The 16,037-nt window shown below is 46.5% G+C and overlaps 3 protein-coding genes across 3 annotated transcripts; 2 read left to right on the forward strand and 1 right to left on the reverse strand.

The window, feature by feature from the left end:
* Positions 1-811: 811 nt before the first annotated feature.
* Positions 812-3,007, forward strand: EV420DRAFT_1768817 (uncharacterized protein; the record flags this gene model as incomplete). The annotated part of the gene is made up of 21 exons (XM_060480991.1): positions 812-1,004; positions 1,072-1,150; positions 1,204-1,217; positions 1,275-1,373; positions 1,428-1,437; positions 1,498-1,515; positions 1,569-1,594; positions 1,651-1,676; positions 1,733-1,770; positions 1,823-1,847; positions 1,905-1,916; positions 1,968-1,983; positions 2,036-2,075; positions 2,124-2,230; positions 2,288-2,347; positions 2,404-2,431; positions 2,483-2,540; positions 2,599-2,623; positions 2,672-2,777; positions 2,836-2,901; positions 2,963-3,007. Exons 1-21 carry the CDS (start codon positions 934-936, stop codon positions 3,005-3,007), a joined length of 969 nt encoding a protein of 322 aa, XP_060324316.1. The 5' UTR covers positions 812-933.
* Positions 3,008-5,447: 2,440 nt separating this feature from the next.
* EV420DRAFT_1578291 (uncharacterized protein) lies at positions 5,448-7,093 on the reverse strand. The gene is made up of 4 exons (XM_060474559.1): positions 6,780-7,093; positions 6,517-6,738; positions 6,301-6,465; positions 5,448-6,247 (listed from the first exon to the last, which is right to left on the reverse strand). Exons 1-4 carry the CDS (start codon positions 7,038-7,040, stop codon positions 5,936-5,938), a joined length of 960 nt encoding a protein of 319 aa, XP_060324317.1. The 5' UTR covers positions 7,041-7,093; the 3' UTR covers positions 5,448-5,935.
* A 5,107-nt stretch (positions 7,094-12,200) lies between these two features.
* On the forward strand, positions 12,201-14,142 carry EV420DRAFT_1485321 (uncharacterized protein; the record flags this gene model as incomplete). The annotated part of the gene is made up of 9 exons (XM_060470199.1): positions 12,201-12,274; positions 12,332-12,410; positions 12,431-12,524; positions 12,983-13,020; positions 13,160-13,171; positions 13,290-13,329; positions 13,835-13,886; positions 13,909-14,014; positions 14,071-14,142. The coding sequence occupies 9 exons, from the start codon at positions 12,201-12,203 to the stop codon at positions 14,140-14,142; spliced, it is 567 nt and encodes a 188-aa protein (XP_060324318.1).
* Between the last annotated feature and the right edge of the window lie 1,895 nt (positions 14,143-16,037).

The following is a 16,037-nucleotide window of genomic DNA, read 5'->3' on the forward strand; positions in this document are numbered from 1 at the left end:
TATGATGACTCGAATCAAGACAGCGCCTAGCATCTATGTAATTCCACATTATAGCAAGATGAGACGACAGTGACCAGGATTGTCAAAATTTTCTTTCGAATTTTGAGTCGTGGTCTGGAGATCGAGCTATTGGGACGCATAGAAACTGGAGGAGGGATTAACTAAGTATACATATGCAAAACATTCAGCGATAGCGGTGGGCGCATTGTCGCGCTTTTCCTGCTCGACGAAGTGAGTTGGCTCCACAACATGTATGTCAAAGATTCCCTCCCTGTCATGCCAACAATGTGAGAAATTCATTGTGAATAGGGCGCAAAGGTAAGGCGGGAAAGGACACAGATGGAAAAGAGGCGAAGATCCCACGTGGCTGATCTGCTCCGAAATGGCATTTTTCGGGCCGCAACTACGCTTCGCATCACCACATGGTCCTCGTCGTATTTGGGGACAGTCTTCTCTGCTCAGCACTTTATATATCCATAGGTTCTTCCGCTTAACAAAACGGAGGCAATAGCGGCACCCCGCTTGATCCCTCCAAACTACAGGCAACGGTCATGGGGCTTAGTGAAAGACGAGGTTTTGTGTCTGCATATGCGCGTCTTGGAGCCATCAGTTACAAGTTTCAAGTGGCGTGGTGATGCATTCTTCAGCGTCGCCATTAAATCTTCAGGCGCGTTTCACGACACATTCTCTTCCCCAAACAACCACAATCGCATCCTGTCGATCCGGTATCAGGCGTCTGTGGACCTTCGAAACTCTTGATCGCATCATCGTACTTCGTTCTAGGCTATTTGATGGTACAGAAAGCTATCCGCTTGCTAGTTCGACGATCCGGAGCTCTTGCTGCGAATTGTTTCAAAAGCGCTTATAAGAGGATTAACTTTTCAACTAGCTGCTCAAACGCAGTTCTCTACCCCTTGGACTCCGTATCGTAGAATGGCATCGCAAACGCCTTCCTTGGGAATGACGCTCGGATCAGTGTATATCGGCGCTACGATTGCCGCGATGTGAGCAGGCTTCCTTCGCCTTTGCCTCTCACTTTACTGACACTTTCTTATTCGTCTCCCTTAACAGTTTGTTTGGAATAACTAATCTCCAAGCGGTTATCTATTACAACAAGTACCCAGACGATTGGTGGATATATCGATACTCCGTGAGTCAATATCTCTCTAGCATTGAATCAACTCGCTAAAAGTCTTTCAACAGGTTGCGATTCTTTGGTTATTCCTGTCCTCCTTTTCCAAACACTCGTTCTGAGAACATACGACGTGATTTAGGACTTTCGACGCTCTTCATGTTGCACTGGGTACACATGCCTTGTACCACTATTTCATTGACTTGTTTGGCGAGTACACTGTGCTCTATAATATTGTCTGGTATGTCGAAATCCGATGATACCTGTAGCTCGTACTGATTGACTTCACGACTAGGAGCTTCAAGGTATTTCTTTCCGAGGTTCTTCCATTATAAAGAGTTTTAAACAACGTCTCGTATCATCAGCTCCAAATACTGTTCAATCTACGTCCTCCACGTTTTTTCTACTCCTCGTGTTGAACGTTGTTCTATAATAGATGGTTATTATTTTGGGCGTTCAAGGGTACGTTCTGGAGTATACATTGAATACAACCGGGTACTAACAACTCTGGTGTTCAGAGTATATACTTTTCGCATCTGGAAACGTCCGTGTTTTCGATTTCTAAATAGTACGTGGCATATGGACTTATCTCGCTTTCAGGTGGCCGTCATTTCCATCGAATCCTGCCGTGGTTCGTAGTATGTGCCTTCGCTTCGAAGTCAAGATCCACCCCTGATGATCAGCACACAGGTTCTCAATGTCGTCGTAGCTTTGGGTGAGTTGTGCAATTGGTAGCTCGTCAAGATTCTTTTATTCATGCTTGTCCATTAAGGCACGGGAATCTGTAGGTCTTCTTCTCTCTTCCGTACTTCTAACATTAATCCGTGCTGCATAGTTTCAGTCTACGACGCGTAAGCAGAAGGCCATATTTTCAGATTTCCCGACTTAGGCTCTTTCCGACAGATACTCAATATCAAGTTTCCTATCGATACCCAGCATTAAGGTGCACTTTCAGTCCATCAAACGCCGGTCTCGCTGACTGGCATCCCAGGCATCAATATGCTCCGTATTCGTCATGGCAGCCATTTCCGATTTCATCATCGCTTTTTCAATGTGCTACTACTTGCACAAAGGCCGAGAAGCTTCCGCATTCTCCAGGTGCGGTATTTCCCTTCCTCACTAATTCTCGAACGTCACTGAGTATGCGACTCATAGCACGTCTGCGATGATACTTGGTCTGATGCGACTCGTTGTGATATCCGGATTGGCTACGAGGTAGGCTTTGTATATTGTTGTAATTTAGCTGAGGAGAGGATCTCATTCCATGATAGTGCATGCTCGTTGCTTACACTTATCACGGTACGTCTGCCTTTTATGTTATGTTAATCCCCTATTTTACCCGAACTACAGTATCTCGCATGGCCCGACTCTCTTATTTTCCTCGGCATTGATTTCATCCTACCAAAATGTCGGGTTTCCTTTGATAGCGTTCTTATACTTGCTGAGCTGACTCATGTTTCTTACAGTATACATCAACTCGCTACTTGCCATGTAAATCGCCTAGTTGTTTAGATGTCAGAGGAAGCTGACAACCTTTAGGTTGAATTCTCGAAGGGACCGTCATGCGTCTTCAAACAGCGGCAACTCTACAACGAAAGTTCTGAGATTTGCGCCTCGCGACTCCGGGACCGATACTGAAGAGGTGGTATGTATGCTTCGGCTTTCAATTTTTTCTGAAAGACGCGTTCACATTCTTCCGTCAGAACATCAGTATCCCGATGCAGAGCTTCCAATCCTTGGACCACGATAAGGACGGTCCTGGTTTTCGTGTATGAGTAGCCGCGTAGGACTGGAAAATCTGCACATTCAATGTAACTTTTTGCTTCATAGAATTGGGTTCTTATTGCGGCTGCGGCTGTAGGGGTGATTCGATGATTCGAGGAAATGTACAGTATAGTAGATAGGGCTATGATATAGATGTCCTGTGCTAACTAGCCAAAAATATACCTCATCAAGGATCCTTCCGCAATGGAGCGAAAACGAAGGCTGAATACCGATTTCGGCCTGAGTCCCGATGTAGGGCAACTCTTCGGAGCTTCGGAGGAAGATCCGAAGGCCAATTACGTGCGCGGATTCCGAGAGCGAGAAAAGAGGCATAGACCTGTAACCGATCGTCTTGAATGGGAGGCAAGCACACGATCAAGACGACCTGCAAATCTGAGCTCAAATTTGGCTGATACATTTTCGCTTATCTCACACCTTCCTAAATAGAATTTGATACCTAATTAGGAACGGCTGAGAACCGCGTCGCGTTTGCATCAATATTTTATTCGCCTGCAATAGAGGCATTTATTCATCCAACGAGGACACCAATTCATAAAAATATGTCTTCCAAACCAACTCCAGCTTTCAGCGCTCGCACCTAACCCGTCTACTCTGTATTCTCTCCACCTAATCACACTCGGCAACGCAAACAAATATTTTCTCCGGCTAATTATGTTCCTGCAACATCGATAACATGCACGAGCTCAGAAAAAAATGAATGTCCCTGAGATGCTACCGAGTCCAGTCTCATCAACATGGATCGCATGTCACGCACATAAATAAGTAATATTACAAGGTCCAGTCCAATCTTATCTGAAAGTCACAAGGGAATTGTCATCTACGAGAAGGATAATAGCCGACAAGAAGAAGGATGTAATCATGGATTTAACGAGGTACCGGTAGAGTATCGAAGGTGATAACCGCAAGGAATGAATCAAATGAGAGCAGGCAGAAGGTAACGCTGTTCCAGACCTCCGTGAGCGGCGAGCATTTCAGTCTACAGTTGCAAGAATACAGCCATAGACGAAAATCAGAGAAGGCGTGAGGATTTTGTACAGTCATGGCAGCCGGGCGCGAAGAAAGCGCGTCGCGATGATGGTGGTGCAGGCAGCACAGCCGTTCCAAATTAGGTATCAAATTCTATTTAGGAAGGTGTGAGATAAGCGAAAATGTATCAGCCAAATTTGAGCTCAGATTTACAGGTCGTCTTGATCGTGAGCTTGCCTCCCATTCAAGACGATCGGTTACAGGTCTAAAAGAGGCATGGCATGGATACATTCATTCATCATCTTTGAGTCGTAGTAGCAGACACAGAGAGAGGGATGACCTTTATATTCGAAGAATGATCAGTCGTCGATATATGAGACGCGAGCAGGGGTTTTACTCTGTGCAATCCGAATAGTAAAGGACGACGGTTCCTTGCAGCTGCGCAAGCGACTAGCAGATAACGTGCGAGCTCACGAAGAGATGCATCCCAATCCCAGAAGCATCACGATATCTAGGCACGGAAATGGGTAGGAGTGGCGGCTGCAGAATCTTCGGGATAACCTTGCCGAGGGAATCGTCACCGTTCTTGACATCTCCAATACAGAAAGTAACGAAGGAATACGGAGTCCGCTGGAATTCTGCATGAACGAAGTGCCAACAATGCTGCAGGTGCTAGCGAAGGCAGCAAGCGCGGGGAGATCACGAGCGTCGGGCGCTTGGGATTTCTCAAAGTCCGGAATTGTGCCGGTGACGAGGTGGTCGATATTGAGCGAACGGTCCCTTGCGGCCGCGCGGAGCTGGTACAGCGATCGAGATTTCTCGCGTAAAGAGCTATTCCTGTGACCGACCACAAAGCCTCAGCTGCAACGAGAAAGGAGTCGGGTGGCCTGGGGGAAACTTACGCATTCCCACAGGAATGGATTTGAGAAGGCTTAGCAGCGCACAAATATGATGTGCTGATACGAAGATTGGAAGGAGAGTAAGCGAGCGGAGGTTGGAGCGAGTGGCGCGAGATACGCCCGAGTCTGTCGCGATGGCCATAGAAAGTCACGAAGGGTGTGCTGGAGAGATGCCATATCGTGCAATCAGAAAAAGAAAATTCGCAGCGAGTCAATGTTCCAAAAGTCCTGCGTGAGAGGATGGCGGTCAGCATCTCCACTGGAAAAGGCATTGTTCGGCACAGTCGTTCACGCGGGTGAGAGGCGGGAAGAGGCGGGATCTCGACGCGATAAGCACGATGCGAATATGAATAGCCTACGATCATCCTGCATCAATGACTCACTAGTATTGTCCTCATCTTCAGAGAAAACTATTTCACAGCTCCTACCAGTTCCACCATAAGCTGCAACAGCGTGAAGATCCTTTTCGTCGAACAGTTTTCTTCCCGCTTCGACCGAAAATACCGTGTTTGTGTCGGAGCATAACAGTTATCTGCAATATCAACTAGGAAGCCACGCTAAAACCCTTCCAGAATTCGAGAAACGGAGTGGCGGGAGGATCAAACGACAAATCCCCTGCCCTAAAGTTTGAGCTGTGACATCACCGGTCCGATTTCGCCCGTTGACGCTTCCTAGCTCTTCCTGCCTCGCGACCTTGACTTGAGCTTAATGAATTTTGTCCAGGACTCGATATCCTCCTTATGCTGATGACGGCGAGCTCTGATAAACGCCAGCCAACAAGGGAAGAATTCGCTCGGCGACTCCATTTGGTCCGCATGCGCATTCGGACAGTTTTCCTGCGATCTCAGCTACACCCGCAGCTACCACTGAGATATCCAACCGCTTCTGGACCAGCCAAGTCAATTCCAGCGGCAACTGATTGAAGCTTGACGCGCTATATATCATTTGTTACGTGGAGTTTTCATGGTGAACACGTGGCAAGAAGTCGTTTTATCTTAGATGATCAGAAGCAAAACTCGGGGAAATGTACATTCTATATGATGTTTTATGCTAGGGGCTCAACATGACGGAGGGAAATCCCCGAAGTGAAAACTCCTCGTATCGTCTGACTGTCTTGGCGCTCATGCCCAGTGGGAGGAATAAGTATATCACATCAAGGATTCTTCAGCAGTCGAGCGAAAACAAAGTCTGGATACTGTAAGCTGACGTCCAAGGTCTCCTTCGCCCACCTCATGATATCCTCCTTATGCTCGGGGCAGCAATCCGTCAGCAGGGAGACGACAAGGTAGTCATTCCCGTATTCGGCGACAATATTAGGAGGTACCCTCAGCAGAGCCTGTCCAAAATCTACGAAGATAGCTCGTTTTGGCTCAGTAGAGGTTACTATGATATTTTCTGGCCTAGTATCAGGGATGACGACTTGACGCGTGTTTATTTCCTTTATTCCCTTCAAAATTGGAATGTACTAATAGAATATGGATTCGTTAGAAGAGTTGAGTAAACCTTGACCTGACGCACCAATTCTTTCATTCTCTGCAACCAATCATTATCGACTGTTGATGTCAAGACCTCGCTCTCCAGAGGACCGTGGGGATTATACTTCTCGTGAATATCGGCAAGTGTTGTTCCTTCGATGTATTCCAGGATAATTGCTCTCGTCGACTTGCCATTAAGCATCAGGAACTATAAGAACGGTCAGTTTCGCACCCGAATTCAATGACGTTTGGAATTTACCTTATACTTTCCGTAATAATAAGGAATGACTGTGCCCTGTATGCCTTCGAGCGCGTTGTATACCAGATCCTCAACGCCTGCTAGTTCCCTGGGAGACATATATTGGATGGCACCATTGTTAAACAGCTCGGGAAGTGGCATAAGCGAATCCTGAAACAGCTTCAAAACGACGCGGCCTAAAGATTCCGATCCCTCTATCTCCTTCACATCGGCAACCCAGAGCTGAGAAAAATACACCAGTTCATTTGTATGCCATGATTGACGACTAGCCGGAATCTCCCTCCTTTGAGAACAAACGGAGGTAACGGACGATGGTCAGGACTATGCGATGCCTGTCGAGCGGGAAAAACAGCTTCGAAAGGGAGACCAGGATGAACGGGATTCAGGTACGCTTGTCGACGGAGACGTTTAAGCATGTCACAGTGCTCAAGGACTTTATCACGATCTGAGGAGTCGAACTCGAGAGGGAACATTGGCAAATAACCATCGTACCAGTCAATTGTATAGGGAGGGGAGGCGCTCATCTCGGTACGACGCTTCCAATTTCAACCTGTCGATGTCACAGCTGGGTGATGGCTATTTTGCACGAGTCAAAATGACATCAAAACGCACTTTTGGGATTTTGCATCAGTCAAAATTCTTCAGTATTTCCTTATTAGGGGGGTGCCAAGGATTTTGGTTCCATTTTGACCCGCGCAAGATAGTTGCCACCCAGCTGTGATGTTCGAGAGAGATGACTCACGGGGACTTCGCAACGGAGATTGAAACGTAGAGTTCTTTCGGACGCTTTTCGGTTATCGGAATGTGCAGAGGAGAGAAAGGGAAAGACCCAGATCGCGTATTCGGAAGGTTGTTTGAATTGTACTCCGGGATGGGTATATCTCCTGCTAATTTTAGATTCCAAAACAGGCGAACAGATCCGCAGGCTGCAACAGTTGGCTACTACAAACTCAAGGCATGGCAAGTAACTGAAGAGCACGCCAGAAGCCCTAATCCACTCCGTCTAAGTACTGCAGTGCTTCCCACATCGTAGGCAAACGTAATTTGCGACTCGAGTACGCTAGTTCGTTTGAAAACGCGTTCCCATCGCATGCTCAAAGCAAAAACGATAGAATCTGCACAGGATGTCACAATGATGTTGGAGCCCCGGATGTCGCCGTAGCCGATATCCAACGGATGACACGCGAAAATGCCGAGGGGGGAGACGCAAAACTTCGAGGCGTAAATAGATTGCCTCGAGGATAAGTAATTGTCAGACGTACAAATTCGGTCTCCGGTGAAAATGTGGTCGGTACTTAGCGAAGATACCTAGCACCCTCGCGAAGCTGATACGGCTTCCGAGATTTCTCGCTTAAGAGTTTGCCTTCATCGCCCCGGCAGAAACGAGGGCGATAGGAGTTTGGTTCAAGAGATGAGCCTGCTGGTGGTTCACGGATTGCGATGGGATCTAGAGAACGCGGTATCGCGTCCAGATATGACGCGCAGATTGAAGGAAAGGTAAGCGAGGGGAGGTTATGGACGGGAGGATGCGTGGTGTAAGACAAATCTGGGTTATTGGTGCTGGGAATGTAGAAACGCGGAAATTGAACGTGAGAGACGTCAGGTCGCAACCTTGAGACGAAGAATATCTAAAACGCGTGAAAGATTCCGAATATATGCATGTTGAAGTCATCGTACATGCAAACTGCATTCGTAGGAGAGAGGAAGTCGGGTGAGTATGATGACGTTCAGCGCGAACTTCGAAGGCATGGCTTGCTACCCTCATTTTGGCGAGCGATAAGAGGGATCTGGATGCAATAAGTATGAAGCGAATGCAGATATAATTAGCCTATGAATATCTCACATCAATGATTCTCTCGTTATCTTATCATATTTGAAAAACAAGTCTTCCATAGCCGCTGCTCTTTGCAAATATTTCATGCATGCAAGGCGTAAAGCGTACCATTTGCAGAATGAGAGAAATCGAAATGCAGGGTGAGAAGAATTAGGCAACAACAACCCTCAGTCCTAAAGTTCGGACAGTAGACTTACTAGCCCGATTTATCTGTTCACTTGCAAGTCCATTGCAGCCGTGGCCAAGGAGCGACGGATGTTTACATGCTATTGGTAGATATGATACACCATGCTTCTGACATGAGGAGTTCATGAATCATGTACGTAACATCATTGGACGCTTCCAGTACTACCAAAGTCCAGTTGGGGGCCAGACTAACGCTAATGACCTCTCGTTGGATACGTCACCGACAAAATTCTTAGCCCATGAGTTGATATCTTATGCTGAGGGCCACGTCCATAACCCGTGGGCAAGGCAACCGAACAAGAGCAGTTCCGATGAGCATCGAGAATATTTTGACTCGCTCTGATCACCGCATATCCAAAATCAAAGAAGAAAAGTTGCTTCGGGGCGGAAGATGTGGCCATCATATTCTCTAGTTTGACGTCGCAGTTTACCACCTTACGCTCGGCAATCGCCGACATGCCTGAGTGTGGAGGGGTGCTGAGTGATCATAAATTAGTAAGGTCGAAGTATGGGTGTTATACTGTACAAAAATTCTTTCGTTCTGTAGGGAGGACACCACTACTTTTGATGGTTCCCAGCACTACTTTCGATGCAGGCACTTGTTCACCGTCAGGTGGTTTCCTAGGGTTGGGTTTGCACAGCCACTTCCCTGTTTGCTAACGACCAGCGACACGTGTCTCTCAATTCCACTATTGCCGATTTTTTACACCGAGGTCCCATGTAGAATTCTGTGACCACGCCTCGATTTTGGGTTTGCTTTGTACTGGAAGTTGACTGGAAGCGAAATTCCGAGGTTTGTAGAGTTCTTTTCTATTTTGCTAAAACATTCTCGTCTATTCATTGGTTATTATATATATTCCGAGGCTGTTACTGCATTGGCATGGACTTATATTATCCATACAAGCTCGAGGCTTGGTGTGAATGCACCATCAGTGGCAGGTTCAGCGTCTTGGCGATGCCTGGATCTTTGCGGATCCAACACGGACGTTCTCAAAAAGTACTTGCGAACAGCCTGTTACAGTACAGCAACAAGTACTAGTAGATGCAGGTACACCTATAAGGATGTATGAAAGTACCTGGAGATGGAGAAACTACTAGGTGCGTGTCAAACAGGTACCTGTTTTAGCTGACCTCCTGTAGTACCTGTATGCAGATAATTTTTGTACATTATAACCACGATATCGAAGGGATTTCATCAGCGCTTATGAGATCTGCAGCCACCTCTTGTATGATTCCTGCGATAAATGTTCCTGTTTTGCGGAATAGTGACTCGGGTATTTGGTGTATAGTTGATCGAGAGTCGCTCCTTCGATGTGAGTAGACTCTCCATTGGGCACCACGAAGTATTTTTCCGGGGTTGTAAATTAGCCTCGCCGGGAGGACAGTACGACGTTGCATATCTTCTGTTTCCGTAATGATAGGGAATAGTTGAAGCCTGTATATTTTCAAGAGCGTTATACACGACGTTTTCCATACCAGCTAGATTTCTCTGGCACGAGTATTCGCTAATTGGGCTCACTTACTGGGTTCCGGATACGACACCAAAGACGCCCGGAAGCACTAGAACAGATTCATCCTTTCTCTTCACATCCGCGAGCCAGATCTGAGAACCACTCCAGTTTGTTCCGGATACGGAATGTCAGCACAAACTTCTTTGCAGAGCGAAGAGAGGTAGGGAACGGTAGTACACGTGACTAGAGGAACAGTGTTTACGCGGAGCGATGTTGAATTCGAAAGCTTAGCTAAAGCGTGTAGCATTGACGAAAGATTTTTTACGCTAATGTGCGAGTCTGTCACAATATTGCTGCATGTCAGCGGGATCATCAGGGTCAAATTCTAATGGGAAAATCGCAGATCAGCCGTCGGGCAACTCCGTACGATGGAGGGAGCCCTGCTACTCATCTTCGAGGGTATTAAACTCAGAGCCCAGCGCGGGTGACCGTTCTGCAGAGAAATATTTCAGCGGAGTTCAAAATAGCTGGCTAGAGAGGTTGATCTGAAGATGTATCTCCGAGATATGCGTGCTAACGTGATTCCTACATTCTCCAGAGTGAAAAAGAGTTCTATACAGGCCGTAGGAGATGAATATACATTACATAGATAAACGGGAGTTTCTTGACGGGTTTGATAGGTTCCGGGCAGGAAAAACCATTGGAAGACAAGCAAAGCACCGTGACGATGATCGGAGCCTCGACAACGCAAGCAGGATCTGGGCACCCTGGTCCTCGACGGTGCATTAGCGCATGTGGGATATGCAAAAGTGATGCAAGGAGGCTTGTGTTGTGAGCGGGAGATCGGACCGCAGGGGTTACGTGTGACGGTAATCAACAGAGAGTGCCACGTGGTTCTTCCGCCTCTTCATATTGAACGATCACGATAGGCTCGTGCACCAGCCGCCTTCGGCAAGCACGTGGCTTCGCTGATCACGGTTACCGAAGGGGCTGGGCAAACTGGAGACATTTTTGGGGGTCACGCTTTTGTGACATTGGACTTGGAAAATTTCGCCTCATCAGCTGCTGGAACACCTCCTTCCTTCGCACCTGGCACTGAATGTTTGTGATTTATATGTTGATATGACTTAAATTAGTCCATGCAATTGATTTTCAAGTGCGAACTGCCCTTCAGAGTCAGGAATTTGCTCTAAGCGAGCTGCCCACTGAAACAGCCTGAATTTTCAGAAATTTCATAGAATAAATTCTAGAGCTACAAAAAACAGAGATATAATGTGTATCTAACGTGTACTTTACCCTACATGAGCCTGAGCGGGGTTGTTGAAGGACAGTGGCCAGCGATCATGCGCGGGAAGGGGAGATCAACGAAATTTTTCTAAGTCCAATGTCACATTTTGGCGGGGCCCCCAAAACTGTCTCCAAGTTGCCCAGTCCCTTCACAAGCTAACCTTCGCTGACCAAATAAACAACCAAACAATGACTTTGCCAAACAACCTATATAGGGAATAAGGCTTGTGAACGGGACTGGCTAGCGAGTCTACGATCACGACGAAATTGCCAAGAGTTTACGGCAACTCTACGATCCGATATCTAATTCCCGACGTTGCCGGATGAGCAAGAACTTACCAGCCCGAAGTGTCGTAGTCGCCATGCCATTGAGCTGTATGGATGGCCGTCGACAAGATAGTCATACCTAATCTCAGTACCTGCCGATTTTGACGCTGTTTGTCGAGTTGTGAGTTGCGCCATCATGTCGCTAAAAGAATGGATCACTGAACAAATTGCCGGAGAAGTGATAACAGGTCCAATGTACGGTCACACTCCTCGAAACAATCGGCCTTGGATTAGAAACGAACCCGACACAATCAGTCGGGCAGCGGGGCCATTCCCGAATCATTCATCGATACCGGATGTCCATCTTCAAGGATGTACTATTTCTCAACATGACATGGCTTGCCTGTCATATGTACTAGGACAAGCTCGGAAGAAACTGTTGCTTGGCACGGCTTTTAAAGCGGTAGGTCATGTGTACTCCCAAACACTTTTCGTACACTCCCTATTCAAAAATTGATGTTCTTCTCTTCTCTACGTCGAGTGAAACTATTTTCAGAGCATTTCCGACTCGGAGGTTCTCTTTGAGATATATGCCGGTATAAAACACCTAATACCACACCCCTCAGCGTCATCAGTCTATTCTTCAACCTCATCCAGAAATGTCGTCCACTAACACTCCTTCTTTGGGAATGACCTTTGGGTCAGTTTACATTGGTACAACTATCGCTGCTATGTAAGCATTTTTCCACCTTCACCATCCGTTCCGCTGACGCTTTCTTTCCACTGACAGATTCTTCGGAATAACAAATCTGCAAGCAGCTATCTATTACAAAAGATACCCCAAGGATGGAAGGATATACCGATACTCAGTAGGTCAATAACATGACAGGTTTGGGCGTGTTCCATTAAGCTTCTTGAGCAGGTCGCCATTCTTTGGTACATCCAAATATTCCTTGTTTCGTTCTCTACCATGACGGTGTTAGGTAAGATTCTCGACGCTCTTCACGTTGCTTTCAGCATGCACGCATCATATCTCTAACTCGTCGACTTATTCGGAAACTACATTAGGTTGTCTCATATTGTGTGGTACGGCATGATAGAAGTGGAATTCCGTGACTCGTACTGATTCTGTGATCCAGGAGTTTTAAGGCATCTCTCGGGCTTTCTCCCGAGGAAACCGCGGACTGATCATCTTATAATAGCTTCAAATACTGCTTAGTGTCGGTCGTCGGGTCATCTTCGAATCCTGGATACTGACTAACATATTCTGCAGAAGGTAATAATCATATGCGTTCAAGCGTACGTCTTCAAATTTCCTTCTAAGCGTTTCTCCATATACCTTAACCTGTGTAATATACCATGTCTATGCCATCCGACTCTGGAAACGTCCGCTTTCTTTACATGAATCATTCATTGCACAGTCCACTTACCTCACTTCCAGTTGGCCATTACTTTGATAAAATCTTCCCTTGGTTTGTGGTAGGTGCTTTCCATCGAAATATAAAGGAAATTCTCCCTGATGAGTGGCTCATAGCTTTCAAACGTCGGAGCAGCTTTCCATAAGCACTCGTATTAGTGACTTTGCCCATAATTTAAGGTTGATCCGATATCTATGCAGGTTCTGCAATTTGTAAGTGTTCGCTTCCCGCCATAGTCTTCTTGCGTTTAGGAATTCTCTGCAGTTTCGGTCTGTGATGCGTACGAAAATTCAGTATTACTTCGTACTACTTTTTCATGATCTTCCATAGATACAGGATATTAGATTTCTCATCAACGTCAAGGATCAAGGTATGTGACGGTTAGCTATCCAGGACGTTTGGCTTCACTTGTACTCTAGGGAGCGATATACACCGTATTTGATGTAACAACATTTTCTGATTTAATAATCGCTTTTTCGATGTGTCACTATCTGCACAAAGCCAGAAAGGTTTCCGCTTTCTCTACGTATAGCAGTTCCGTTCCCGTCGGAAACTGAACCTTACTCATTCTTCGACACTAGCACTTCTTCTACGCTTCTCGGCATTATGTGACTCGTCATCATATCCGGTTTTGCTACGGGGTAGAAACTTCCTTTTTGTGCTTCCCCGGAATCTGATACACCTGCAGCATACGTGAAGTGCTCATTCTCGTCATAGTACTTAGTCTTCAATCACGGTCCTGTTCCGATATCTGACCTTCATTTCAGTTTCTCGTCTGGCCGAATTTCCTCATTTCCCCTGCCGTCGATTTTGTCCTACCAAAATGTCAGGCTATCACAACTCTCATTTCTTACTAATCTAACTTGGTCTCGCAGTCTATGTCAACGCCTTGCTTGCCATGCATGTACCCACTGACATCTCAATACTGTTATAAGCTGATTTCATCTAGGTTAAACTCTTGGAAGGATCGTAGAAAACGCACAACCGTCGAGTCTTCTGTAGGGACAGCAATTAAATTCAGTCCCGGTGATTCTTCAAGTGAGAGCGAAGATTCGGTATGTTATACTTGCTGTGTTTTTCTTCTAAATAGATATCCATATTCTTTCTTCAGAATGTGAGCATTCCGACGCCGAGCCGTCAGTTCCTGGATGGTGCAAAAGAGGACCTCAACTTCCGTATATGAATGCCGGTGTTCAATTCCGAAATTTAGGTAGCTAACTAATCAACCGATATAGCTATGTGCTTGTAGCCTTCGCGGCCACGCAAAGAATAGAGGGAGACCACTGCTTCCCATTGATAAAAGGCTGATATCGCCGCAGTATCTCACTCCGAGATCATTAGTTCTTCAATTTCATATAATGTTACGCGGTTGACAGTCTTGCATCAGAGGATCAATGAAGTAGAATAAAACGGGGTGATAAAATGTGTGTGAAACTGGTCTTCCCCAAACCATTGATGTCCTCCGTAGCGACCTTGGATGCTTTAACAAGTACCGATTGCGCGAATCGATGCAAAGCTTCGGGAAGAAAGAGCTATTATGCTATGTGAGGTCAGTGCAACTCTCCATTCATGAATTTCTTTAAATCCATGTTGGATCGGGACGTACTGATGGTAAACCAATGAAAGGAACAGTTGTGACCCCGTGTCGCCTTTCGAACGGAAGTGACTGCGTAGCAACGTTCAGCGAATATCCATACTTTGATGCACTCGATAAGAGCGGAACAAGCCAACTCACCATTCAGCAGTGCGAACTAGTGCACTTGGATGGTAAGACGAGCTCGTTTCAATCGGAGTGAATGATCGATTCACCTTTTACATACTGTAAAAAGGAGTAATGACGGAGTATCGCAGGTGTCTGTAGTGTTTCGAACTCGTTGTACAATGGTCTCCCATACCAGCAATTTGATTCGAAGACGACTAGCCAATCAGTCGGCTCGCCCTATTTGTGTAACGGTGATGAAGCAGCGAGGCCTGATTTAGTTTCAGTACTACATGTTCCCAAGAGGTCTCTATCCCAGGTTTTTCTTAGCAACGCAGATCTCGGAGCTCTTATGTCCTTTACACTGGATACTAGTCATGATAAAAGGATGGCTCGCATTCAGAGAGTGAGCAGCGGCAGCAGCGGATGTGCCGCCTCGGATGTGACGAAGGTGCGGTAGTAGCCTCGAAGGCGACACAATGATAAACAGGACTAGAAGGTACCTATGACGCAGCCGGAAGGGATCTTCACGGCACCGCAGTATCTGGGAATAAAGCAGGTCCGAGTCTATGATGATGGCCTGGCCATGCGGGCATGAACTGGTGTGTATGAAAGATCGGATATCTCGCCGTGTGATAAGGAATACATATGTCGAAATTACCGTACAACGAGACCTGAGAGATGCTGAGAATGTAGCTGGCAAGTAATGCAAGTGAAGGTACCAGAATATGAGGTAGGAATGGGAACATAGCCATACTAACGTCTATTGATAGAGACAGAGTTTCGTACATTTGAGTTGACAACTTGAATGCAAGGCAATGGATCACTGATTAGTCAGAGCATTCCAGCATCTCTTCTTTGTGCCTTATCCGCACGCTGAACCGGCACCCGAAGGGACTCGAAGCGAGGATCGGTACCCTTAGTCAATACTATCCTTGCCTTCAATCTCGAGTTGTTCGTAACATCCGCCACCTCGATTTCAACTGCGGTGACCCTGCGAACATTGCTGGTATTATCGAAGACCGTCGAGAGAATTACGAGTTCAAAGGTTCTTCACCGCAAGTGAACCATGAGGGTGCGTTCGAAAAGGAAGGTGCCTGATGTATGTCGCCGGCCCGATCCGACACATTGGCTCGTGCCTGTGTAACACCACCTACCTACCTACCTCGACGCGACTTCAGCATGACTTGTGCTTGGTGCCACCATATCTTCGCGTCTATTCTCATTTCTCCCTCGTGCTGTGATGTTTCTCCTATTAGTGAGTGACCTCGCCTCTCGCCTCAATCTTCTTTAGCTGGGGAGCGCAGTTTCTTACGCCTACTCCAGAGGCGCACAGGCCAACGATTTAGGTATACTTCTTGGTGATAATGGATGTAAAT

The sequence above is a fragment of the Desarmillaria tabescens genome, assembly GCF_030435595.1.
Source record: "Desarmillaria tabescens strain CCBAS 213 chromosome Unknown EV420scaffold_64, whole genome shotgun sequence".
NCBI lineage: Eukaryota > Fungi > Basidiomycota > Agaricomycetes > Agaricales > Physalacriaceae > Desarmillaria > Desarmillaria tabescens.

Bases quoted from the DNA above. Each gene is read 5' to 3' on its own strand.
- EV420DRAFT_1578291 (XM_060474559.1), bottom strand. From the start codon at position 7,040: ATGAGCGCCTCCCCTCCCTATACAATTGACTGGTACGATGGTTATTTG. The intron at 6,739-6,779 runs GTCAATCATGGC...TATTTTTCTCAG, and splicing joins GAGGGAGATTCCGGCTAGTC to CTCTGGGTTGCCGATGTGAA. The intron at 6,466-6,516 runs GTAAATTCCAAA...CCGTTCTTATAG, and splicing joins ATTATTACGGAAAGTATAAG to TTCCTGATGCTTAATGGCAA.